This window comes from Elgaria multicarinata, chromosome 4 (genome assembly GCF_023053635.1).
Source record: "Elgaria multicarinata webbii isolate HBS135686 ecotype San Diego chromosome 4, rElgMul1.1.pri, whole genome shotgun sequence".
NCBI classification, from domain to species: domain Eukaryota; kingdom Metazoa; phylum Chordata; class Lepidosauria; order Squamata; family Anguidae; genus Elgaria; species Elgaria multicarinata.
The window spans coordinates 57760859-57788088 of record NC_086174.1 but is presented as its reverse complement, the minus strand read 5'-3'; the positions used below and the strand labels follow the sequence as shown (position 1 = coordinate 57788088).

Below are 27230 nucleotides of genomic sequence, written 5' to 3'. Positions count from 1 at the left end.
TGATTATTTGTTAAAATTTTAACAAAATTTTATTTGTTAAAATCATGTTAAATATGAAGATGCCTTTAAGGTCACATCTAGTTTGAAGAAGATGCGAGGGACACTGGAGCAGGCAGGCACCATCGGGGCCTGCTTCAGTTGCCCCCCCCCCCCAGGGCTAACTGCCATCTTCACCCTGTGGGGAAGAAGATGCGAGGGAGACTGGAGCAGGCAGGCACCATTGGAGCCTGCTTCAGTTGGACACCGCCCCCCCAGGGCTAACATCTTCACCTTGTGGGGAAGAAGGAGCTGTTGGTTTGCCCCTCCATTGGGAGATGAGAGGACGGAGCAGGGCCTTCCCACCAGCCTAAACAGTCTCCTTAATTTCTTTTTATTTTCTCCCTCTTCCCTCCCCATCCACTTTTCCTTGTGTGTCACGTCTTTTTTTAGAATGTAAGCCTGAGGGTAGGGACTGTCTTCTTTATTGATACATTGTAAGCCGCTCCGAGAGCCTTTTGGCTGAGGTGCGGGATAAAAATACTCTAAATAATAAAATAAAATAAAAATAGTTTGGTCCTAAGGAACCTGAAGGTGAAAGGTATGGTCCTCTGTAGTGAGCTCATCCTATAATGATGAAAAAAAGAACTTGCCCCGCTGAGTGAAGTAACCATGTTAGATAAAAGTGCAAGAGATGACAGCTCAGTTAATGAAGGGTTAATAATATTCCAGCGAAAATGGAGGCTGTCTCAATTCATTGCTAGGTCTTTTGTACTGTATCTGCAGAAATATGAACAGGAACTATTCAAACTAGCTTTGCCCTGCCTGAGTGCCGTTGCAGGAGCTTTACCTCCTGATTACATGGAATCAAATTATGTTGGTGTGATGGAAAAACAGGCTTCCATGGATTCAGATGGGAACTTTAATCCACAACCTGTTGATACTTCAAAGTAAGGATTTATGCTACCATAGATTATTTTAATTATATGCATTGTTCAGGGCAAAAATTTAAAATAGTGCAATATGCGTGTAATTTTCCTTGTTCCAGCACTTTAAAAAATATCTAGCCTTGCTCCTCGAAAGAAAATGCATATCCTAAATGATAAACAGAATTACCAACAAGTCATTGTCTTTGAACTATTGGTTTGTGAAAGTCTATTCTTGAATACAAGTATATTCAAATGCCTTATTTGGGATGATTCATAAATTAGATATGTTCTTTGGTTTTTATTTTCAATAAAAGTATTATATTCTTTTCCTATCAAATTAAAGTATTTTCCTATCAAATTAAGTGCCGCTGTGGTTTGAAATAACTCTCATATTCAGTATCCTACCTTTTCTATACCCCACCTCCCACTTTGTTCTAAGATGATAGAATACCAATATTATATTCAGATACTTACTATGAGAATAGTATTGAACTTGACAGAGAGATGCAAATATAGTAATATGATGAAGTGATTTTTAAAAAGTTAACATTAAAAAGAATGCAGTTTATAATTATGAAGTATTGATGTTGTCTGGTTTGTTCTCATGCAGCATTACAATTCCTGAAAAACTAGACTACTTTATTAACAAATATGCTGAACATTCCCATGATAAATGGTGCATGGAAAAGGTAATCATATCTCTACATAGATAACATATTTTTGTTAAGGCATATTTAAAGTATTACGAATCTACCTGGGTTATACTCTGAACATATTTTTCATTTCAGTATTCATCATGGAATCTTGGTTATGCTGCATTATTAGAATCATTCATTTTTTTCATCAAACAGTTTTTTTTCTTTAAATACATTTATACGAATCAGCAGTCCCTGTTTTTACATTTATACTAATCTGATGAGTTAACATGTTCATTTTAATAAGGATTTTTCAATTTCTATTATCATCACATATTTGGATGGTTGCATTTGCATGCTTGTCTTCTACAATGTCATTTTTCAAATAAATCTAGAAAAATGGAAATTGCCTGATCCTGTAAGTTCCACTAGCAGATCTCCTCTACCGGCAGTGCAATTCGATGTTGCAGAGGGTGGGGGAATACCCACAACCATAAAGCAGGCTATATTAGCAGTGCTTCAGCACCATGCACACACTGCTTAATGTATTATCACTTTTGTTAATTTGGTAAATCCTGAGAGCCCTCCTTAGGTGGCAAAAGAGCTATGTGAACACATGTAAGCCCACAGGCTCTTAGTTCCTGAACCAAGGCCTATCCATTGAAAAGTACTTTAAGTCAATATTTGCTACGTGTGGGACCTGCAATAAATGTTGCAGTGTGCAGTGCTCCTGTTCAGTTTCCAGATACTCCATTCCTTCCCCTCCCATTTTGTGTCCCTCCCACTCAACATCTAATCAGCATTCTCTGTCCACTGAACATGCTCAGTTCTCATTGGACTGTTTTTGGGATCCCTTCCTCTGTGCTTAGGTTCCCCCCACCTAAATGTTTTTTGTACTTCTGCAAACTTTGGGTTTTTCCCAAACCTGCTGATACCTCCCCCTTGTGCTCCAGTGTTCTGTTATTATCACATAAGATTAAAAGTTCTTAACTGCAATATTTAAAATTTACGTGAGTTATTGCATGACTAGAATACAGGATTTTATTGTTACTGCTATAGGAAATTTTAAAATCAGGATAATCAGGGCACAAATATGGTGGTACTTCTAATTCTTTTGGAGGGGGTGGCTGTAGTACACTGATAGCATGCAAAAAGAGCATCCAAACCATAAATGGCATCAAGATTCCTGATCAATTTATCCCCTCCCCCCCTTTTTTTAACTTTTGTCAGTTTGCAAATGGGTGGATATATGGTGAAACATACTCAGAATCTTCCAAAGTGCAGCCATTAATGAAACAATATAAACTATTATCAGAAAAGGTAAGAAGATCATGTGAAATGTTTTGTTTGTAGTAATCTTTTTCTTTTGAAAGAAGCAACTAATTTAAGTGGTTTCTCAATGAATACACAAACGTCTTGGTACTTGAAAAAACGCCACAATGCTATTTCTCCTCTCATATGTAAGAACACATTCTAAGTTGGGGATGCAGGACTTATAGCCTCTTGCGAGTGGAGAAGGAAACGAGAAATAATGACACGGACACCAGAGCTTGGGATAAACTAGGGCCTTTTTATTTTAAGTGGGTAATTCACCCTCCCCTGGAGCTACACGTGAAAGTGTGGGAATCAATTAATCCTTTCTACAGGCCACTAGCCTGTCTTATGGGCAAGCACTCTGCCAAGTCAGGAGTTGGGTAAACCCACCCCTTTTCATAAGCTACACTTCTTATAAGTGCAGGGGGTGGGAGGTAGACTGCCCTGCATCCGCCCCGCCCAGTGCCACACAACTCCAAATAGGTGAGGCTGGAAGGTCCCCAAAGGCAAGCCATATCCTGGCACGAGAGCCGTACAACCCTCGAGAAGCAGGCCTCTGAACTTGCCAATCACCGTAAAGGTGCCCTAGTGTTCACCAGCCCTACCCTAATAACCAAAATTCCCGCACGACCTGCCTAAACAATCAGCCAATTTACTCACCCTCCGCTAAAACGTAATCCCAGTATGAAATAGGTGAAAAATCTGTACACAAAAGCCAATCCGTGGCAGGTAAAATTCCTACTCAGCCCTTCCAAAGGAAATGTCTGGCTAATCCCATACTGGTTAAAGGGAGGGAGGGTGGGAGCCGGAAAGAGAAAGAGGCCATGTTAGCTGGCGGGGCTTGCCCTTACAGGCTTGCCCCACCCATGCCTTGTGCTGCAGATATGCCAGCACAGATGCAGCGTCATCTCCTCATCCTTCCCACCTGCAAATGCTGCCCCCCACCCGAGCCATACCATTGGGCGGGAATCGGACTGCTTGGAAGGTGAGAACTTTCCACAAATTCCCAATTTGTTTTCCAGTCTGAGGCCAGATTTCTGAGCGCTCTTTAGGAGCAACAGGAAAAAAAGTGAAAGAGAGAAAGTGTGCATCATGTGTATTAGAGAAAGAGCACAGGAAACCATAGAAACACCTCCAGCCCAGTCATTTACTCATTCAGCCTTGCACTGAAGATCAAGATAAACAGATCATCCGCCTTCAGTTTTTGGCCAGCCTCCTGGGGTTGATGATGTCCAGCTTGGAGTATTTTCCTTGGGCTTCCCTGTGCTCCCGTCCACAAAAGTTCCTCTTGTCCTTCCAGGATTGGCAATCCATGAGGCTGAACCCACACATTCAAATTTCCCAAGCTCTACACAAGTCCTTGCAAACACATTTGCTCCTCTCCATTTCCAGAGAATGGGGACGGCGTGTACTAGGTTTTTGCTGCACCCTCACGTTTTATATGAACTGTACTAGTCCCCTTCAACAGCATTGCACAAATTTTGTCACCTTTTGGCTTCCTTCACTGGGGAAAAAAAGATGTTCTTTGCGCTTATTGAGATAACACATTGCTCTTCTATACAGTTTATTACTTACCTTGTTATGTATTGTGCAATTATTACCTGTTGAGATGAGTATAATGATAGTATGATAACTTAACAATCACTATTTCATACAGTGAGGTTATCAGTTCAAATTTACAATTATGTTACGAGCTCATCATTGCACCCCACTTCTAATTGCATTTTTAAAAAGTTAGTGGCTTTGGCTTGTTCCCAATGTTAGAATAACTTAAGTCCCATTCATTTCAATGTCTCTAAGTAGGGCTAATATTGGATACTACCCATTGATTACATTGGAGTTGTTTTACAACAGGTGTGCATGGAATCAAACTACATCTCTTCATTCATAAGTTTTCCAGTATGCAAATCCAAGGTGATCTGTTAGTTATTCATAAGCTTGAATGCTATACCAGCTTCAGTGAAAAGTCTGGAGCTAACCTGATGAAACTACCGAGAGGATCCTGTAAGGCATTCTGAAGAGTGGGATATAAGTTCAATAACTAAAACAAAGTAACAGAACTGCTGACTCCAACTCAGTTACTTGAAGACTAACAGGATGACCATATTGTGCTTTCTCTAGGAAAAAGAAATTTACAGATGGCCAATCAAAGAGTCTCTGAAAACTATGCTTGCTTGGGGATGGCGGGTTGAAAGAACAAGGGAAGGAGATACTATGGCACTTTATAATAGGCCACGTCGAATATCACAGACAAGTCAGGTACATTTTATGTCAAGCTGCAAGTGTTTCCTATGCTTCTACTTAGTAACTGCATCCCAAGTATCCTCTGCTTATTTATTAAAGATAAAGGACTGATTTGAAGGCAGAAGATTTGGCATGACCTCAACCATGAGGATTTGTTTGCACCTCTACTCTAGTTGTATTTTCACATTAAAATAAAAGGCTGGGGCAGGGGAACCAAGCTTTCCCTCTATGCAATTCTGAATATTTCAAGTAGTATAGCCTGAATTTACATTGTAATGGCATATTTTTAAGGTATACTTTAAACTGGCTATTTTTAAAGAGGAAACGCAACGACTCCTGATAGATTAATATTAGGACTGTGATACTTTATAGAAAATGGCACAAACCAATTAATTAATCGGTCTATACAGTGCTGATAGGGAAGAGGCAGGGGAAAGAGAAATGTCAGCATTCATTTTTAGAGTATCTTCTTTGCCTTTAATAGTACATTAACCTTTTCGTCAAGGACAACAGGATCTATATTAAAATGAAACGTGTTTTCACTTCCATCAGAACTTTGGTTTCAGTTATTTTGTATAGCTCTGAAATTACTGAGTCTAGATGAGCTAAAACCTTTACTCTCTACCTACAATGTTTCAAAGTGTATTGCATTAAGGACCAGCATATTTTATTTTTTAGTTATTATTATTATTATTATTATTATTATTATTATTATTATTATTATTTATTTATATAGCCTATGTTGTCAATTATTCATTTATATAAATGGAAAACTGCCTCGATGGAGTTCAAAGTGTGAAAAAGTGTGAAAAAGTGACAGTGTTGTACTACTTACCTTATTTATAGTATCTAGATTGTGCCTTGCTTTCATTAATTTGCAGCATTTTGCAGTTTAATACAGAAATATATATGAACATGATAAATTGTCAATTGCTCCCTCTTCCCTGATGAATGTGTCAATAAATTTCTTATCCTTTGTAAGTTGTCATTAAAGTTTTTGTACCTAATGTGTTTGATCATTAATTTTTCTTTTACACATCTGTTAATATTTATTCAGGTTTCTGTAGATACTGTCCATGGCTATAGTCCCCGTGCAATTGACATGAGTAATGTTACCCTCTCCAGAGAGCTGCATGTAAGTTATATCACAGCTAATGTGATATATTAGGAACATTTAAGAAAGCTTTTGTTACTTTTTCATTGCTTGTATAATCTGAATTCCTTGCTTATTCTCTGGTAGATATCATTCACCCTGATGTCTGACATCTACTGTAAAACATGTATTTTAAGTTCACATTTCTAGTATTTTAGTTGTAAAATTCTGCAAGAAGTTCATATAGATTTTTTTAAAAACAAAACAAAACACACCATCAAAGCAAGTCACTGGATTCGAGCTAGTGGATGCAAGCAAGTCCTGAACTGTCTCTTTCGTTTTCCTCACTGCCAGCTTTGGATAAGGAAAAAGGGCCTTATACTGTTGTGCAACCCTGCCTACCATAGTAAGCAACGGCAGTGACGTGTACACAGGGATTTGGTTCATAACTATGGGTGTTTCAACCAGTCTTAGAAATTCTCTAGTTTAGTCCAGTACTCTCACATCCTTTTGTAATTTTCCATACGGAAGCTTGGATCACCTCCCCCTGTTCCACCTGCAAGAGCATCCCATGATCAGAACTCTGCTGAAATGATCTCTAGATCTCATATATCTTGAGATCATTTTCTGAAGCTTAGATTTGTAAAATTAATGTATCTGAAGCATGTCTTTATTTAATGTTTGTTTCTGCTAAGGCAACTTTTGCAAAAGCATGATAATCATTTTTTAAATGCAAAACCATTGGGCATTATGAAAAAAAAATCTCCACATTTTTTCAGGCTATGGCTGAGATGATGGCTGAAAACTATCACAACATATGGGCAAAGAAAAAGAAAATGGAACTAGAGGCCAAAGGTAAATCTGCTTGCACCTTTACAAAAATATCATCTTGTGTTACCCAACAATAATTATTGCTAAAGAATGTCAGGAATGTTTTGAAGTAGATGTAGTTATAGAAAAAATGGCCTCTGATTCAGTTACATATTTTAAAATATTTAAACATGTTCTGAAAACTAATAACAATCTCTATCCTGAATAGTACTTAGAACAGTACCTGTCTTTTTTTGCTTATATAACTATATGGAGTGCTTCATATATTGATGGCACTGTGCAAACAATACAAATACGTGTAGTTTGAACATAAGAAACATGCTGATTTGGAATAACCTTGGCATTGATATTTTTTTTGTGACATTCCGAACTGGTTCTCCTACCTAGTAAAGTTTTTGCAAATAACCTCTTCCCCAGTTGTACACATGGGAAGCAGTTGTGTACAACAATAGTCTATTTTATGCACAGAAGTTGTCCATTTCAGAGTTCACAGGGCTGTTTGAATTAGATTGGAATGCCCAGAGACCTTCAGGCTCACATATCTAAATGGAAGCAGGTGGCATGCATCAGCCCCTACTTTGGTTCCTGATGGTCTGATAGGCAGTGTTGCTGGAGTAATGAAAAGCTTAACAGCCAAACTTCAATTTCCCATCAGTTACTCTGATGTAGAGCTAGTGGATGCAAGCAAGTCCTGAACTGTCTCTTTCGTTTTCCTCACTGCTAGCTTTGGATAAGGAAAAAGAGCCTTATACTGTTGTCACTGATTGGTAATATTTATTTATTTTCATTTTAATATCCTAGCCTTTTAACCTATAAATAGGTTTTCAGGGGCTTTCAGATTACTAAAACATGATAACACCAATTTTATGCATTCAAATCTACAAAGAGAACAGTCATGCAAACACCAGTTCCTTTGCCAACCATTTTATACTCCATAGCCTATCCTATAATTTCCTATACTTACTTTTTAAAAGTGTAGTTTTCATGCCATGTTAATTTAGAATAGGTTAGTTTTACCATGTCATAATCTAAAGGTAACCAGTTGCTGCAATGTCTTGGCTTGCCTGGAACGACAGTCCATGGTTTATGCAATGCGTGGGTTGTATGCATGAGTGGGAGACAGTGAGTGCACTGTCTCCCACACCGCATTGTTTGTTGGGTTAACTGTTGGGTTGTTTAGCCCCTAAACAATCCATTGACCCAGGTTTGCACATCACACTCAACAACAAGCTGATTGTAGGTTGTTGATTAACAACGGAGATGACTGGTGCACTGCAGGCAGTGCTCCCATTTTTTCCTGCTTATCCCTGGCAACCTATGGTTTGTTTAGCCCACGGGCTTTCATTACATGCAAATTGCCAGTGTGCCTTGTCTTATTCAAGATGGCAAAACAAGTGTTAAACTGTTTGCCTTAGCAGGTAACAAACGTTTCTTCGATGCTCATATAATAGAATTTATTAACTCTTGACTTAGGCCCACAATATATTACTGTGAGAAATGTTTAAATTATCTTCTTAGCTAAATGACAGCCTAATAACTACAGCTTGTCAGCTTGTGGATTTTTAGTACATATGAAAATAGATAATAGAAGAAGCAAAATGCAAGTTAAAACCCCAGAAGATGGAGTTAAACATTGCCTGTTTTAGCAATGAGGGGGTGGTGATGTGCTAGAAAGTGTGTTTAGCTATGTGAAATTGAGTCATTTTTTGGCTTTTCATGGAGCTTTCTTTCTTTTTTTAAAGTGATTTTTTAAAATGAAATATTTTAGTGAATACATTGTTGATATTGTTTCTACCATAGCAGTTACAGGCCACTGCAACTATTAACTTTGGACATAGCCAGTGGGTCTCCCAATCCATTCTTTAATGGGTTATTAGGCATACATTTTGTACTCTTTTCCCTTTTGGCATTTAATACCTCTATGGGGAGGAAACTCTTGAGCAGCATTCCATGAGGTGAAAAGGAAAGAAAGCAGATACTAGCTTCATTCTCCTGTTCACAGCAAAAGCACTTTGTACAGGCAGACGTTTATCTCTGGACCCCTACTGTTCAGTTAATGCCTGGTGGAGGGGAAATTTGAAAGAATATTCAGTCTTAAAAACCATTATTTAAATATATCTGGAACTTACCTATGATGCCCAATTAATGAATGGTTAATGGGACACGATACGGGTAGCCAACCTTTTTTGCTGAAGTGCAAAAAGCTGTGGAGCTATGAGCAGTGATTCAGGAGCCACACACATGTGTGCATTTGCATTTGCACACAATCACCTGACCTGCTCAGGGAGACTGGTGAGGTCAGCCAGCTGTGATGTCTCCCTACCAACACTCAGGGGTGGGTGACTTGTAGCCCTCCAGATGTTTTGGCCTACAATTACCATCATCCCTCACCATTGACTACACCATTGACTCTGCTAGGGCTTTTTGCACCCTGTGTACCACATGGAAGTAAACCTTTATCCTTGTAGGGAGAGGCAGGTGTGAATTGGCTACCCACATTAACCACATATAGCTCTGCTGGTGTAGATGGCTGGGCCTCACTTGCCTTAACAACCCTAAGTGGCAGCTCCACTCCAAGAGGCCCACTGCAGCCTTGTGAGTGCTCTGCTGTCCCTCATCGCATGTGCTTGGTGGGAAAAGACTAACATCAAGGGGTCAAGCGTTTGCACCTCCCTTGATGACTGATAAAGCCAGCTGCTGAAGGGCAGCTTGGTGAAGAGTGACTAAGTTATATTAAAACTTTTGAGGGTTTGTGGGGCTTGAAGGAAGACTAGCAAACTTTACTTTACCTGGTGAGAGATGGACTGTGAGAAGGAGACCAAAGAGACAGCTGGGAGGAAGGCTGCCACACGTGAGAGGTGTGGCTGTCAGCAGTGTTTGTGGGCTAAATGTGAAGAACTGCGTGTGGAATGGAGTTTTATTTATGCCTCTAGGGCAGGGGTTCAGAACAGAAAGGGGCTGGGGACCAGATGACACCACCCACCAGCCCCCAGCAGTCAAAAATGACATCAAGTGGGCCATTGCAGAGAAGCAAAGCTTCGCTCGCCCCACCTCCTTCCCACAATCCCCACTCAGGTCTCCCCCAGTGTCATAGCTCTGCCTATGGCTGGTGGGGGCGGTATCTCATGGATCCTCTAATGCCATTTGAGGAGCCATAAGGCTGCTTTCTTAATGAATTTCACAGTGAAGAATTCATCCTTCTTTTATGTTACTGTCAAAGTGGCTGCCCCTCAGTCTTACTGTTTTGTCATTTCCTTAACTTACAATAGTGGGAGGAGGAAACCATCCCTTACTTGTTCCCTATGATACACTGACAGCCAAAGAAAAGGCGAAGGACAGAGAGAAAGCCCAAGATATCCTGAAGTTTCTGCAGATCAATGGATATGTCGTCTCCCGGTAAATTCTAACCCAGTATCGCAGTTGTTTTACCTTCAGTACATGTTGCCTTCAATGTGTATAAAAAAATTCTACAAAATAGGAATATTTGTTTTAAGTGCCATTGCAATATTCTGTTTTGCCCTCACTTGAAAATACACAAATCATGTAGGCAATCTGAAATTGGTGTGGGATTCTTTCTTATTTGCTTTCCTGTTCCAAAGCCTTTCATAAACGCTAGTTTGCAGTCACAAAGACTAAATAGTGTTTTTGTTGGCAAAAACTGAAATTCTGTGCAATAGATATACTCGAGGGTTGATTTTTTTTTTTAAGTTGGTACAAACAACAAGTATGTTATTCAACAAAAATAAGTAGAAGAGTTCTGAACATCCATCCTAATGAGCCTCTCCAGGTCAAGAATTAACTGTTTTGAGCCTCCCACTTGCTTTTGTCCTAGATCCAGAGTCAGGCTGAAAAAGGGTGGCAGCTGGCTGTGTGGGCTTTAGGAATCTTGAGGGGGAGGCCCTGGAAAAGTCAGGTGACAGCACTATCAATTAAAAAAAAAGTAGAACTGGGTTGGTATGTGTGGGAAGAGAGGCAAATGATTAGGAGAGACTGGATATGGCAGCAATGTGCCTTGTGGACCAATCAAAGTAAAACGCAACAAAAAATTGAACAGACAGAGGCCTTAGTTCTAGCGATCTAGTGATAATCGTTGAAGTACATGAGCTCATCATGGCAACTGTTATAGCCCCCCCTTTCAAAAAGAGTCGAAACACAGGCAAGCTGTGTTGATTCTCTCTCACCCCTACCTACACACACGCCCTTCAAAGTTCAAACCCTGGTGTACAATCCTACTTGAAGGCAAGTGCAAACAATAATTTGCTGGTTTGCTGTGGTTTGCCACAAACCAGAAAGGGAGGAAAGGATTTGCAGTTTCTCTTGTGCATGTAAACAGTACATCAGGTGGGTCTTAGGCACCACCTAGTGGTCGAGGAAAAATCACTGCTCCAATTAAAGCTTTTAATTGTCCTTCCTGCCTTTATAACTCAGTTTTGCAGCCCTAGCCGGCCTGGACAGGAGCCCAATTTTTCTACATTATCTCCCAGGTGGCTAGCCAGAAGGAATCTTAGGGCAGATGCAGAATTCCTAAGTGGGGGAGAGAAAACCCAGGTTGGCTGGCTAAGCAGGGAACAGCTAAACCAAGGGAAATGGATGGTGCATCCAGAAGTTTTTGAGGATGTAGTCTCCCATTCCAGACGGTTCAGGTGGACCTGTTTGCATCAGAAGCCAATCACCACATCAGCAGGTTTTTCTCCCATTATGCATCACCAGCAGCAGAGATGACAAATGCCCTGTCTTCTCCATGGCCCACTGAGCTTCTGTATGCTTTTCCACTGCTCCCTCTTTCCAGAGTTCTGTGGAAGGTGAAGGAGGAAAAGGGAGGACTTGTTCTATTGGCTCCATTTTTGGCCGTAGAGACCCTGGATTCCTGACCTGATCAATTTGGCAGCGGCTCCTCCTTGGCCTCTCTCTCTGTGGGACGATCTGTTGTCTCAGGGACATCTTCACCCAGATCCTGCATGGCTTCAGTTACATGTTTGGAAATTGAACGGAAACATTTTGCTAAGGCAGGCCTCTTCCATGCGGTAATTGAGACTACGTTGGCCTCAAGGAGACCGTCCACCTGTAGAATGTACCAGAGTACGTGGAAGATTTTTTCATTTTGGTGTGCTAAGAAAAGGTTTTCAGCTCAGAAAGCCAGCTTCCACTGGCATTTTAGCATTTCTGCAAGATGGTTTCGTTATGGGACTCAAGCCTAATACACTCAAGCGTCAGGCTTCCACACTGTCAAAATACCCAGAAAAATTCATGGGCTTTCATCCCTTTCATTCCGAGAGCTTCGGCTATTGGGCGGTATAAAAATGTAATAAATGTAATAAATAAATTTCTGAAACAGTTCCTGCATGGAGCTTTTTCAAAGACACCTCCAGTCCAGCATCATTTCCCTTCCTGGAATCTCCATAAAGTACTTTCAGCACTTCAGGAGCCACCTTTGGATCCCCTGAAATCAGTCTCTCTCTCTGAATGCTCTCTTTCAAGGTTTTATTCTTGGTGGCGATAAAGTCAGCCAGAAGGGCATCTGAACTGAATGCCCTCTCTTTAGATAAGCACCTATGTGTCTTCCATAAAGATAGAGTGGTTCTCCGTACTAACCTGTCTTTCCATCCTAAAGTCCTGTCTCCCTTTCATTATCAAGAACAGCTAATTTTTCCCACTTTTTGTCCTTCCCCTGTGCACATCTTAGAGAAGTCATGGCATTCCCTGGATGTCAGGAGTGTTTTGAAGGTTTATATAGGCAGATCTAAACCTTTTCATCAATCAGATGCCTCCTGGGGCAGAAGGTTTCTAATGGCACTCTGAGTAGATGGCTAAAGGTGTGTATTTCTTTAGCTTATTCTTGCTTTAAGTTGTCTCAGCCTACCAAGATTTTTGCCCATTCTACAAGAGCAGCTGTGACCTCAGCAGCTTTTTCCCTTAATGTTCCGCTGCATGACATTTGTACGACAGCTACCTGGGCGAATCCTAACACCTTTTTTAAACATTGTAAGATCAACCTACAGTATATGCCTCTGCAGAGGCAGACTTTGGAAGGCGTGTCCTACAACATGTCCATCCCAGACACTAAGCAACTACTACTTTTTTTAATCCTGCCCTACATGGGTCAAGCATTGGTATGTCCCACCTCATGTACTGTTTACATGCACAAGAGAAAAGACTATTGGTCACTTACCCATAAAAGGGATTTCTTTGTGCATGTAAAACAGTACATCAGGGCTACACCCTAGACTAGAATTCCTTTTAAACTGCTTTATGTTGTTAGGAGTTAATTTTCCTAATTTTGTCACACTTTGTGCCTTTCCAAGCCTTGTCTGCAGAGAGTGTGAGGTGTCCTGTTTTTCAAGTTTGTATTTTCACTGTTCTCAGTGTAGTACTTCCTGAGCTTGTCATTGGAAACTGAAAGCTCTATCACACCTGGGAAAAAATGCTGGTTACCATGGCTTCTCTGCTCCTGGTTTCATTGCTCAGTTACTTCCTGTTTGAAAAGAGGAAGTAAACAAGGAGCACGAGGCCCATTCAGTCCGGCATTGTATTCACGCTGCTTCTACCACACACAGCAGAAGAGAGCAACAACCGGACTTTTACTGGTTTTTCTTGCAGTCCTGGATCAGAGAGGCAGGCGACGTCATGTGAGAGACCTCTGAGAAATCTGTGAGTGCCCAGCAGTGAGCGTACAATAAAAGGCTCATTGGATGGAGCTCTGAATTATAAATGTAAGAACAGTTAAAAGGTTTAATTGGAGCAGCAATTTTGCCATGACCACTAGGTGGCGCCTAAGACCCACCTGATGTACTGTTTGCCAAAGATGGCAAAAAAATACATAATATTTTTGGGCAATTAGGTAATATCACAACTATTTGTGACAATTTCAGAATGTATGCAAGATCTCCTTTTTGAGTTCTTTTCTCAGCTTGTTGGAAATCTTTTTTTTATTATTATTCCAGAGGTCTGAAGGATATAGAGTTAGACACACCTTCCATTGAGAAACGGTTTGCTTACAGTTTTCTTCAGCAGCTGATAAGATATGTAGATGAAGCCCATCAGTATATCCTGGAGTTTGGTAAGCCATTTTAAATAAGCATTTTATATGATAAAATAATAATAATAATAATAATAATAATAATAATAATAATAATAATAATAATTAATAATAATAATAATATATTTATTTGTTACCTGCCTCTCCCTCTGGATTGAGGAGGGGTACAACACAAATGCAAACACCATAAAATTCATATAACTAATTAAAACATTTAAAACTAATACATTATTAGCAGTACATATTTTAATATGGATTGCCAAAAGCAATCTGGAGTTTTTGTAGGGACATGAATCAACTGTATGTCTCTTTGAACAGGAACGGTTGGATTGCATTATCAGCATGGATTTTTACTTTACTAGTGCAGTAAAAACCTAAAATGGTTCCCATTCAGTGCTCAAACATAGTTTTGAATTCATTTGCACTTGTTAAAGAAATTCAGTAAGATTCTCAAAAGACTCAGAAAAATCAAAACAATAATAATAATAATATATTAATTGCTGCTTCCTGCAGATAGATGAGAAAGATAATAGACAAATAAATTCCAACCATTCTCAGGAATGCCCCCTCTTTCCTGCTCAATTTCCCATTTAGTTTACTGCACAAGGAACCTTTCAACAGTGAAAACAAAAAAAAAGGGGGGGGGGAATGTACTGGATTTAACTTGATTGAACAAACTTATGAAAAGTTATTATTTTCTAAAAATTGAAGAAGTGCCTCAATACTTGGAGAAGTTGTTGCTTTTATAATAGATTTTCATCTAAATTCATCTTTAATGATATAGGGCGGGATATAAATGTTTTAAATAAATATTTGTGGTATGCGGAAGGGTGGTTGTAGAGAAAATAAATATATATTTAATTATCTCTCTCTTGAACCAAATTTAGTCAATTCTGTAGTGCCAGGTCTGTTCAAATTGAAGGTTAAACATTCAGACGGTTTAAAGTAATTTACTCACAAGTAGCCATTCGTATTTGATTTAGTATGATGGCTCCTAACAGACTTGCACTGTAACCTTGTTCAGGACTGCAATCTTGCACACTGAACCTGTATGCCCTTGTCCTGGGTACTGAAAATTAATAGATGGGGGAAGTGGTATAGTATTAAGCTCTGCGTGGAGATTGTTTTGGTCTTATGATAGTAAGGGAGGAAGCTCTTGGAAACTAATGAGTTTTGAATTGTGCTTTGTGCCAGAGAAAATGGATCTTTACCACTGTGGCTGAATTATTTGTCACACTGCTTTACTGACAGAAAGGGGGAAACCTAAAGAGGATAAGTACAAATCTATAGTTATATTAAGGTGTGAAATACAGATCAGAAATTCAGTTTAGGAAGAATGTGGAAACAATACAGAGGGTTACAAATTGTCCTGAACGTATTTACATTACATCTGAAGCATTTATCTTTTTTCATACAGATGGTGGCAGTAGAGGCAAAGGAGAACAATTTCCTTATGAACAAGAAATCAAGTTCTTTGCTAAAGTAAAGTATATTGTACTGCTTTTCTGCAACTATCAAATGTATTATACTTAGAGGTAGTGCAGAGTTAAATAACCTCAGTTAAGAAATTGGGATCAAGACACTTGAATGCTGCAGGTGATGGAAGAATAACGCTGATCCTATACCTCCCTGCGACATATGCAATGATTTGGGTTGTATTCAACAGTGTCTGCCCACTAGTGGGAACAGAAAGCTGGTGGAAAGGATTCCTTCTCACCCCTGCACCCCCCCCAATCTGCTCTGGAGAGTTGGGGGAGCCCTCTGAAACAGTTTGGAGGGGCACAAGAAGGAGGTGAGGAAGGGGAAGTCCAACCATGTAAGCAGAAGTCTGCTCATGTGATGTTGGATGGAACCCACAACGTCCCTTCTCTTCATTCCGTTATGTTGTGTACTGATGTTTGCTCATAGCAGCAATGTGCAGTGTCTACAGTCTGATAGTTCCAACAGCCAGTCATGGGCCTATGTGGGTTGATATGCCAATGCCAGGCTTTCCTTGCTAAATGGGGGGCGGGGAGAGGCAAGGAAGGGCCTGTACATATCCCAGAAGTGGCACGCAAAGACACAATGGGATGGTGGAGCCCTCTGCACAGCTGAGAAGCTACAATGTCTCCTCTGATCTGATTCACTCTCTCTATGTATTAATTTAGTTTGGGGAAAATATATGTAGAGAGGGGAGGAAAAAACTAGAGAATTTCGATGCATGTTAATAAATCCCCAATACCATGAAACTGTCACAAATGTCATAGCATCAGAGGAGACCTTGGGATAAACAGTGTTTGTTTTTCTCTCTTCTATTTATTCCAGGTTGTACTTCCTTTAATTGATCAGTATTTCAAAAACCATCGGCTGTATTTCCTATCTGCAGCAAGCAGGCCTCTCAGCAGTGGGGGGCATGCCTCTAACAAGGAGAAAGAAATGGTAACAAGGTAAAAAACATAGTAAAATATAATTGCTGATTAGCTTATTATGAAATATGGGTAGATTTATAGACAGATGTACTGAAATAAGAAGAGTACCATTTCCACGAAGATGTACGATCAGCTCCTGAAGACTGCATATTGAATCATTTCGTTCCTCCTTTCCTCATCCCCAGTACTTTTTCCCATGCTCTTGCTACCTCTTATACTCTGATTCTATCCTCACATTTTAGCTACTGGCTATGTTTCTATGGTTTTTTTAAGGCAGCAGAGCTAAAACAATCACTGAGATGTTTAATTTTGGGGGGCCCTTTTTTCAAACTTTTTTTTTTTGTATAAGTCCATTAATACTTTTTTTATCACTTGAATCTACTTTTCCTATGAAATATGCAGGTATCTTCTATATTTTAGTTTCACTTTATGTATTTCAGGTATTCAGACACGTTGATTTAAACGTATTTTGATGTACACAGCTATTCCCTTTACACATTGGGGGAAAATGATAAAATTGTTTATTTCACAATTGTATGTCCTGTCTCAAAGGTTAGAAATATTGGCATGTCTACCCACTCTGGACCCAAGCGTATTTGATAACTACTATCCAGTTGTAATACTCTTTTCTTTGAGGGGGGGGTTGTGTCTCTCAGGAGGGTCCCTGCAGGCACTCTTGGAGGATATTGACTATCTAGACCCATTTCAATCTGTGTTCCAGCCTGGTTACAGGACCTAATCAGACATGGTTGTCCTAATGGATGACCTTTATTGAAAGAGAACAGAGAGAGTATGACACTGTTAATTCTGCTTTTATTTCTCATTGGCTCTTAATACTTCGTATAATGTATTTTTAATAGGTTTAAATTTTTTGTCAACCAGCCAGAGAGTTTCAGCTATGGAGCAGGATAGAAATATAATGAATGAATGAAATGAATCAATACTATTGAACATGGCATCCACAGCTTCTTGGCAATTATGGAGTACCGCAAGGTACCATCTTGTCCTCAATTTTGTTTAATATCTATATAAAGCCACTGGGAACAATCATTAGGGGATTTGGAGCAAGCTGCCATCAGTATGCTGATAACACACAGTTCTATCTCCCTGTGACACCTGAATCAGGTGAGGCTGTGCAAGTCCTGGATCAGTGCCTAGACTCAGGGATAGACCGAATGAGGGCCAAGAAACTGAGGCTGAATCCTGGCAAGACAGATGATGATGATGATAATAATAATTATTTCTATACTGTACCATAGCTGAAGCTCTCTGGGCGATTTACAAAAGATACCCTGAGGGTGAGTCATTTCTGAACCCATGAGATAGGCTTATTGTGTGCTCTGGATGGGATTGCACTCCTTCTGAACGATCAAGTTCGTAAATTGAGACTACTCTTAGATTCTTATCTGTTGCTGAAGCCCCAAGTGGCCACAGCAGCTCGGAATGCCTTCTACCAATTTTGTCTGATACTCTAGCTTCAGCCTCTCCTAGACAGCAATCGCTCAGCCATGTAGGACAGGCACTGGGAACCTCACAAAGAGATTATTGCAATGTGTTCTATGTTGGGCTGTCCTTAAGGTTGGTCTAGAAGCTGCAGCTAGTGCAAAATGCAGCAGCTTGGTTGTTTTGGGGAGCTGTCCCTTTTCAGCATGTAGCTTCTTTGCTGAGGGAATTGCACTAGCATCATCATCATCATCATCATTATTATTATTATTATTATTATTATTATTATTATTATTATTATTATTAATCTTACCTGCCTTTCCCTCTGGATCGAGGCAGGGAACAACATTAAATACAATATAATACATAAAACTAGTTAAAAGAGCATATAAAACCAATATTATATTAAAATAACAATCACAACATATTAAAATTCTTAGGTTTAAAATTCATCTGGGTAAGCCTGCTGAAAGAGACTAGTCTTTTTGACTGTCTTAAACTCAGAGAGAGTATTCAGGTGATGAATCTCTTCCAGCAGGCCATTCCACAGTCTCGGGGCGGCAGAAGAAAAGGTCCTCTGGGTAACAGTTGTCAGCCTTTTTTGCTACCAATGCAAGTTTAAGGTTATGTCACAGGTGTATAAAGCCCTAAACAGCTTGCAACCAGGATATTTCAGTGAATGCCTTCTCCTAGGCATGTATGAGAATTTTGTTTCAGTTTGCAAACCACTCAAAAATGTCCTATTCATAATTCCAGGCATGAACAGGAGCACAGGTTCTCCAAAAATGTTTGCAAATTCCCAACCTTGCATTAAAAATTGTGTACTTTTAGAAACGCACACTTTTAAAAATTCATATTTCCACTCTTTAATTAATGGGGGGAAAGTGTACCTTTTAAAACATGCACACATTAAGACATGCACATGTTTAAATATGAATACTTTTTTTTTAAAAAAAGCACAATTTAACATGTGCATTTTAAAAAGCGCTCACTTGAAAAATTCACATTTTTATGCTTTAGCCTATGAGAAGAAAGGGCACACCTTTCCCCATTCGAACAGACCAAATAAGCACATCACAAACAAGATCAGGAGCGAACTTTGAAGTGAAGCCTGGAGAATTTTGTCAAGCTGAAGCATCCCTGGTTCTCTCATCCCTACCTTCTCCCTTACCAACCTATCCAGTCACTGAGATCATCAGATGAGCCTCTGCTGGTAGTTCCACATGTATATGTGGTCTGTCTGGAGTCCACTCAGAGTAGCGCCTTCAGTGTATTGTTTTTCTACCTTTGGAACTCTCTGCCTGTTAGGCAGGCACCAATGTTATTTTGTTTTCAGCAGCTGCTGAAGACATTTTTATTTAAACAAACCTTTGTTGATTGACAAACCATGGTTTTAGATGACATCTGGTTTTAAATATTTTAATTCTGTATTTTCTTTCTTTCTTTCTATTGTTCACTGCTTGGGAATCTTGTCAGATGTAGAGTGGTATATAAATCCGTCTGCCAGTGGAAGGGACACTGCTGTTGGAATGATTATTAGAATGTAAGCCTATGCGGCAGGGTCTTGCTATTTACTGTTTTACTCTGTACAGCACCATGTACATTGATGGTGCTATATAAATAAATAATAATAATAATAATTCCCCCCTCCCCTGCAGCCTCACACACAATTTCAAATCTGCTCCAGAAGGTTGGGTGACCCTCCAGTCAGATTTGGGAGGGGCAACAGGGTATGCAGAGGGGAGGGGAGAAAGGGAAATTTGCATTGCAAGTGAAGAAATGCAGACTTCTGCAATGTTGGATGTTGCCCATTATGACAACATTAGAATTTCCAGGATGTTGTCATGTTAATTATGGTATTAATTTCATATTAGCCCAGGGCTACTTCTCAGATTTGTGGATGTATGCAGGTGAAAGAGGGGAGTCATATCTGTCCTTACCTCTATTCTTCCAATGGATTTTCTAAATGCTAGGCACCCTTGCACATCTTTCTATTATCAGCTGAGTTGGTGGGTTGGCTCATTGTTGTCAGAAGAAAGGCAGGGACATATGTGGTTGTTGTTGTATTAATTTAATTGTTTTTCATTTTATTGTGAACTGCCCTTGGAAGTCTTTGGGTGATGGGTGGTATATAAGTTTATAACACGCACACACACACACACGATTTATATCCTGCCCTTCTTCACAAAGAGCCAGGGCAGCTAAAAAAAATGATATAAAACACAGCACACCACATAAATATCATAACACTTATGACTCTAAAATCACAAATATATAACAAAATATGTTAAAACCACCAAAGTCATCCATCCATCCAAATAAATAAATGAAACACTTGCCTATTCCCCAGAAGTATGCACAAATAAATAGGCCTTTAAGTGGTACCTACATCACAAGAGCTAAATCTCTACTGGAAGAGAGTTCCATAACCTGTAGGCAGGAAATCTGTAGCCTGCCATGTATAGCTCCATGGGACACATTTCTCAAGAAAACTACAAGCCATGCCTGCCCATCTTAAATCCTGAGATGGCCAGTATTGGGGAAGGCATTCCTTCAAGTTCCTAGGTCCTGGGCTATTTTGGCCTTTGAACACTAGTAATAACTACATAGGGCGAGGGAGCTCACTGGCAGCCAGTGAAAGATTTCAAAACTGCTCTGATATACTCACATCTTACCGCCCCTGTCAGCAGACGGGCAGAAGCATTCTGCACCGGACTGTCTTTAGAATGCACATGAACAGCCACTTTTGGAAATTTCTTCCATGCTTCCAAATTGTGCACAGAAATTGTACATTTCAAGAAGAAAGTTAGGCTTGACCCCTTCTCCCTGATGTGTACGGTATTTACATGTTCTGTCTTGATAGTGATATCATTTGGAGGACTGTCCACGTACATCTGACGTGAACTTGCTCTAAATGTGTTCTTAATATGATTGAAGAAAATTGATCCTGGATGTGGTAACTTGCCTTCAGGTATTCCTCTGAGAAACACTACAAACACCACAAAGATCATAGAAAGAAACATAATAGAAAGAAAAAAGATCACAAGATCTTGCCATCACCAAATATATGAAATAATGAATATTAGAAAAAAATATATTTTAAATTTCCATTGGCCTTCTTATAGAATACTTTTAGTTTAGAAAAATATTATGGCAAAAAATACAAATTATTTTAAATACAAAACAAACATTTTAGCAGTGAAGTCTCACGTTCATATTTTTTTTAAATGTTGTAGGGTGTGGTATCCTAACAATGTATGTGAATTTAAGGCATCTGTCAGTGGAATGGGAATGAAGGTGATTTTCAGCAATTCCTACCATGGTGCCTTCATCTACTCTGGAAGATCCTGAACCTTCCAGAGCAGATTTTGGGGGCCTGGGCATCTCAAGGGAGAGGGAGAACTTCCCAAACTTGCCGCCTTCCTGTTCTGCTGATAAATGCCTTTTGTTGGTGGGTACTAGTTAGATACCACCCACCGTATAAATCTCTTTCTATTTCCAAGGTGTGTAGGTAACAAATGATAATTAGATTTAAACTTGAAAGTTAACAAGGTAGTTATTTTATCCACTAATATTGTTCCAGTCAGTAATTTGAAAGGTATTGCTAATTTGAAAGCTATTTACTAACGTCTTTCTGTAGCAACTTATTAACATCATTTAATGGAATAAGCCTGGCAAAGAAACATCTGCCTGTCTGCTTTTTAATGAGGACATACTTGAAACATATTTTGGTGGTGTAAAAATATCTCATGGTTTTGTAGAACATTTAAAGAAATTCCATAGACTCTTTGCCCCATTCATTGTATAAGTGTCCAATGAAGAACGGGGTGTCCATATTGTAATTTTTTTTCTGGATAGTTCAAGAAGAAGTTACATGCTTTTGATACATCTTTTGCTTGATAAGTATCTTCATCTTTACATCTTAGATTTGATTGTGGGTAATGGAAGCATGACCAGGTTTTGCTAGTAATGTGTGGCCCAAAAGTATCTTTTACTACTGAGGCTGCTTGCAGTCCCATACAAGACTTTTATTGAGCAATCGTTCACAGAATTTTATGGGGGCCTCAGATGTAGTCATTTACTATTTCTAACCCTCCAGTGTTTTACAACCACTACTTCTATATTTTTTCATACCAGAACACATCCACTGAAGAGGAAAATACAGGACAGCTCCACAAAACCTCTTCATTGGTAGCACTAGGAGCCCTCCCTCTGGAAATACCCTGAGTGTCAACTGAGGGGATAGGATATCCTTACTGGGGGATGTTTCTGGACACCAGAGCAGGCAACACATTTGTAGTGAACAGGCAGTCATGTCTCAAACAGATGATGATAATGATATTATTATTATTATCATTATTATTAATAATAATAATTGTTATTATAATTATTAATAATTTATTGTAACTTTATTGCAGGCACAACTTAGCTCAGTCTACATTCATTTAAGTTATAGATAATACCATTTCAGAGGCATGTCATAATATATCCTTCCAGATTTTATGCTGAATGTTTGGCAGGCCCCGCCTCCCTCATTTTCTCAATAAATGTGAACCAGTCAGTAATCAAGACTCCATCCCCTTCAACACCCTCAGTTTATGAGTCAGCTTTTTCAATAATGCTGCCTTGCAGACTCTGTCCAGCCACTGAGAGGTCGTCACCCACCTTCCAATGAGCCATCTCTTCTGAACGATCAGCTTTCAATAAAAGTCTTAATGACTCCTTGAGCATTAGATGTTCATTTGCACCAGTGAATATAGATAATAAAAATAAGGCACCACAGAAGCTGACTGTTTGGTTTATCACTGGGAACTCCAGCCACATATGAATTAGCATTCCTCTGAGCTCCATAATCCCTTCTGTATAGTGAAGACAACCCCAGCTAAATTTTGGACCATTTCATATGGATGATTTTTTTATATACTTGAGCCATATCTGGCAGTGCAGACCATCCACCAGCAGCACACCTGCGTTTTGCAGCTCCTCTCACCCATCCTCCTTTCCTGTTTCCAGTAATATGGATCATGTTCCATCTTAGTCACTGATCAGAGGCTATAGCCATGTATTTTCCACTGCAGAGCAGTCAGGACAAATTGCTGATTTTAAAAATATTTTAAATATTTTTTGAATATTTGATAGGGAATTAGTGATTAATGTCTATAGTGGTCCTCATCATTGCAAGGAAATGAATTTCATTATGAATAGTAATCTAGTTTTTGTTTAAATGTGTGCATCAGTTCTCTCACTTGCATTTTCTATCTCTCCCTGAGCCAGGTACCTTTCATGAGCACTACAGTGTCCCCATTCAGAAGACACGTTAAAACATGGCTTTAACCGTGGTAAATAAAGCAAAAAGCCTTATTAACTATGGTTAAAGCCATGGTTTAAGCTGTCTTCTGAATGGGTCCAATGATTCAAAATATATTGGGTTGGATCCAAAGATTCATTTCTGTTCATGGAAGAAAGAGCTTCCATTCCCAGGAGTCCTCCTATAGAACTCTCATTCTGTGAGTGGAAACTCTTTCCGTTAGTAAAACATAACATTTGGACCCAACTCATTAAGTAAATTAATAGTTCATATCTACATATAGCTAGTCATAGTTCAGCAGAGGTGCACCTAAACCCAGTGAAAGTGATGAGTTAAATGTGCATAAATCCATCAGTTTCCTAGGGCTTAATTTTGTTTGGACTGTGATCAATGTTAACTGTACATTGAATAACAAAACATGTTTTGAACTTGATTATATGCACATAAAACAAATTTAATATCTACTGCCATCATCAAATAGTTGTCACTGATTCAAGCTGTTCCGGTGGTTATTTCTGGATGGGTTTTTTAAAGAAATAAAATATGCTTTTATAATAATTAGCTTCACTGATAGTTTTTCTCTGTTTCTTTAATTATAATACATGCTTACTTAACCATGTCTGTTAAAGAGCTGCTCTTGGAAACTTTTATAGTATTCTCAGTCTTACATCCTACTCAGAGAATTGATTCTTTCTGCAAAACATCATGTTGCTTTTTCCTGCTCATATATCAGCTGTTACTTTTCTTCCTTTATTTCCTTTTCCCTTCCCTTCTCTTTTATTTACCCCTTGTCTTCAGCCTATTCTGCAAACTTGGAGTTCTTGTCAGGCATAGGATTTCACTGTTTGGTAAGGAGACCTTTGAAAAATACTTGTGTGAGCATCCTTTGATTTTCTTTGCCATTATTTGCAACTCTGTGTGTTCTGCTTTGTTGCATGCTGCATGACTGCATGGCCAAGAGCATGATCTTTGCAGGCCACTAAGAATCCTTCAAAATAGTCAATCACAGTGGTTTTTACATAGCAACCTAAAAGTTCTGTAACGATCCAAAATTTGTATTCACTGTTGATTTAGAAGATAAAAATTTAAAGCAATTGTCCTGCTAAAGGAATTTATATACTTTAGCTTTAAGATGTCATTTATGGAGATGTAGCCTGAATTTATTCTGTGTCATATTTTGAATTCTCAAAGATATTCCACATTGCCTACTGTGGACTTACATTTCCATAACTGGCAATGGGAATCCAATGCATTTGTGGATCATGGCAGTTCATCCCAATCTAGAAATCTCTCTTCCCAAAATCCAGTGGAGACATTGCATTTGTACCTACAAAGTTGTGCTGTGTACTGAAAAAAGGAAGTATGCTTTGCATACATGGAAACCTCCCTGTAAGTCATGATTGTTGTAATGTTTAGCATAATAAAACTAAATATGGGGCTACTGGTTGAGTTGTGCTAGGCAATACAAAATGTTATTGAACTGGTAGTTTGAGATGCTAATACGGTTCTATATCTATTAACATATTTTAGACAAGCAATTTCTGACATTTTTAGTGTGTAACTAAAAGATGGTTATCTTAAGAGTGATTGTTTTAATTGCTCCTAAGGAATTTGTTTTGCACTGGACTTTGCAGTGGTGCAAAGAGCATGTTGCAAACACTGTGCAAGCAGATGCAGAGAAAACTCTGCCTAACTAGCAAGTAAAACCCATAAAGTTAAGAACATCAGAAGAGCCCTGATGCTGGATCAGATCAAGGGTCCATCTAGTCCAGCACTCTGTTCACACAGTGGCCAACCAGCCATCGGCCAGGGATCAACGAGGCAAGACATGGTGCAACAGCACCCTTCCAACCATGTTCCCCAGTAACTGGTACACACAGGCTTACTGCCTCAAATACTGGAGGTAGCACACAACCATCATGGCTAGTAGCCATTGATATCCTTTGCCTCCAGGAATTTATCTACCCCCCTTTTAAAGCCATTCAAATTGGTGGCCATCACTACATCTTGTGGAAGTGAGTTCCATAATTTATGCACTGTATGAAGAAGTACTTCCTCTTATTTGTCCTGGATCTCCCACCAATTAGCTTCATCAGATTACCCTGGGTTGAGAGAGGGAGAAAAATGTCTCCCTATCCACATTCTCCACACCATGCATACTTTTGTACACCTCTATCAGGTCTCCCCTTAGCCTCCTTTTTCCAAGCTAAACAATCCCAGTTGATGTAACTAAAGTTCCTGTTTAACAATAAAAAAATCATAAATTCGAAAGCCACACTGTCACGTTTTGTTTCAGGTTCCAGTAGTACAATATACTTTTTTATTATTTCTATAGTGAAGCGTTCTAAAGAACCAGTCATCCACCTTCTTCCTTCCTTTGAATGATTCCTTTGAATGGAATAATATAATACTGTTGTACCTCTAATATAGGATTTGCTGCATTAGCGCTGTATGTGTAGTTGTACATGGACAGTTATATGTGTGATTGTAAACTGTCTCAATCCACCTGCATGCCAAGGTCATCAGCAGGGAGCTAGGGTTGCAGCTACAAGGGACAGGGCTTTTTCAGTAGTGGTGTCCCAGGAGGTACCAACTGGTGCCAACTTTGCTATCTTTGAGGTATCAGGCAAAAACATCTTTGTTCTCACAGGCATTTTTTTTGGTAATGCCTTAAATATTTTAAACCTGAGTACTAATTGCACTTTTACCTGCTTCTTGTTTTGTTTGCAGCATTATTATTATTATTATTATTATTATTATTATTATTATTATTCAGCCTTGAATATACAGAAATACACATATATAACCTGCTTTTCTCTAAAACTACATGAGAAAAATATAATTTCTCCATTATATATTCTGTAATCTCTGAACATTTTTATGTACACTTCTTTAAATAATTTGGCCTTTAGTCTCAGTTTTTACCCTTGCTTTTATTTTATTTTTTCTGTTAATATTATGGATTTCATTTTTGTGCCCATAAATATTCCAGTAATTTAATTTATCTCATGTCATACTTTTTTACTTAGGTTTTATGTTATTTTTGGTCATTATTGTTATTGAGATTCCTTCCATACAGTTAAGGTTTTTAGGCTGCAGTCCTGTACTCAGATATCTGTTCCATTGAGTTCAATGGAATTTATTCTCAGGTTAGTATTATATTATAAAACTGTATTGAACTCCTGGGGTCTCAGGTACAATTCTAACCTAGGGTGACCATATGAAAAGCAGGACAGGGCTCCTGTATCTTTAACAGTTGTTTAGAAAAGGGAATTTCAGCAGGTGTCATTTGTATATATGGAGAACCTGGTGAACTTCCCTCTTCATCACAACAGTTAAAGCTGCAGGAGCTATATTAAAGTGACCAGATTTAGAAGAGGGCAGGGCACCGGCAAGTTTAACTGTTGTGACGAAGAGGGAATTTCACCAGGTTCCCCATATATACAAATGACACCTGCTGAAATTTCCTTTTCAATACAACTGTTAAAGATACAGGAGCCCTGTCCTCCTTTCCATATTGTCACCCTACCTAACCATACTAGGGAGTAGTATTTAGAGAACTCATGGGGGGCACCCCTCTAGTTTGCCAAGCCCTGCTCATTCATCTTAACTGAACGACCCTTTGCTGAGTGCTCAAGAGGCTGACCCCTCCTGAGCCCTCGGCAAAGCATACTTTTCAGAGCCTCCAGAAAGTGCACAATTCCCCCAGGTAGGCCCTTAGTGTGGCCGGGGCAATTGTGCACTTTCCAGAGGCTCCAGAAAGCATGCTTTGCCTTCACCCCATACCAATCAGGGCCTTAAAGATCCTCTTAACCTTGCATTAAGAGAGTCTTTAAGGTTAACGGGGCCTTTAAGGCCCCCATTGGCATGAGGGGAAGGGAGAGAGAGAAACGCAATTTCCCAAGGCAGGGAAAATTGTGTATTTTCTCCCTTCACTCTGGCAGCAGAGTAGAGGGAGAAAATATGCAATTTCCCCCAGACTTTAACACAGCGGGAAGGGACAAAGGGTGCAG

The 27230-nt window shown here is 39.3% G+C and overlaps 1 protein-coding gene across 5 annotated transcripts in view; it reads left to right on the top strand.

Moving 5' to 3' along the window:
• Window positions 1-27230, top strand: part of RYR2 (ryanodine receptor 2) — a 365044-nt gene that overhangs the window by 252354 nt on the left and 85460 nt on the right. For 4 of the 5 annotated variants that reach the window (XM_063124341.1, XM_063124340.1, XM_063124338.1 and 1 more), the window contains 11 exons: window positions 763-926; window positions 1516-1594; window positions 2771-2860; window positions 4976-5113; window positions 6156-6233; window positions 6971-7046; window positions 10292-10418; window positions 13964-14079; window positions 15476-15540; window positions 16363-16484; window positions 24016-24065. In XM_063124341.1, coding sequence (XP_062980411.1) covers window positions 763-926; window positions 1516-1594; window positions 2771-2860; window positions 4976-5113; window positions 6156-6233; window positions 6971-7046; window positions 10292-10418; window positions 13964-14079; window positions 15476-15540; window positions 16363-16484; window positions 24016-24065 — 1105 coding nt within the window. The remainder of the gene's footprint in view (window positions 1-762; window positions 927-1515; window positions 1595-2770; window positions 2861-4975; window positions 5114-6155; window positions 6234-6970; window positions 7047-10291; window positions 10419-13963; window positions 14080-15475; window positions 15541-16362; window positions 16485-24015; window positions 24066-27230) is intronic. The other variant, XM_063124339.1, reaches the window with a different exon arrangement.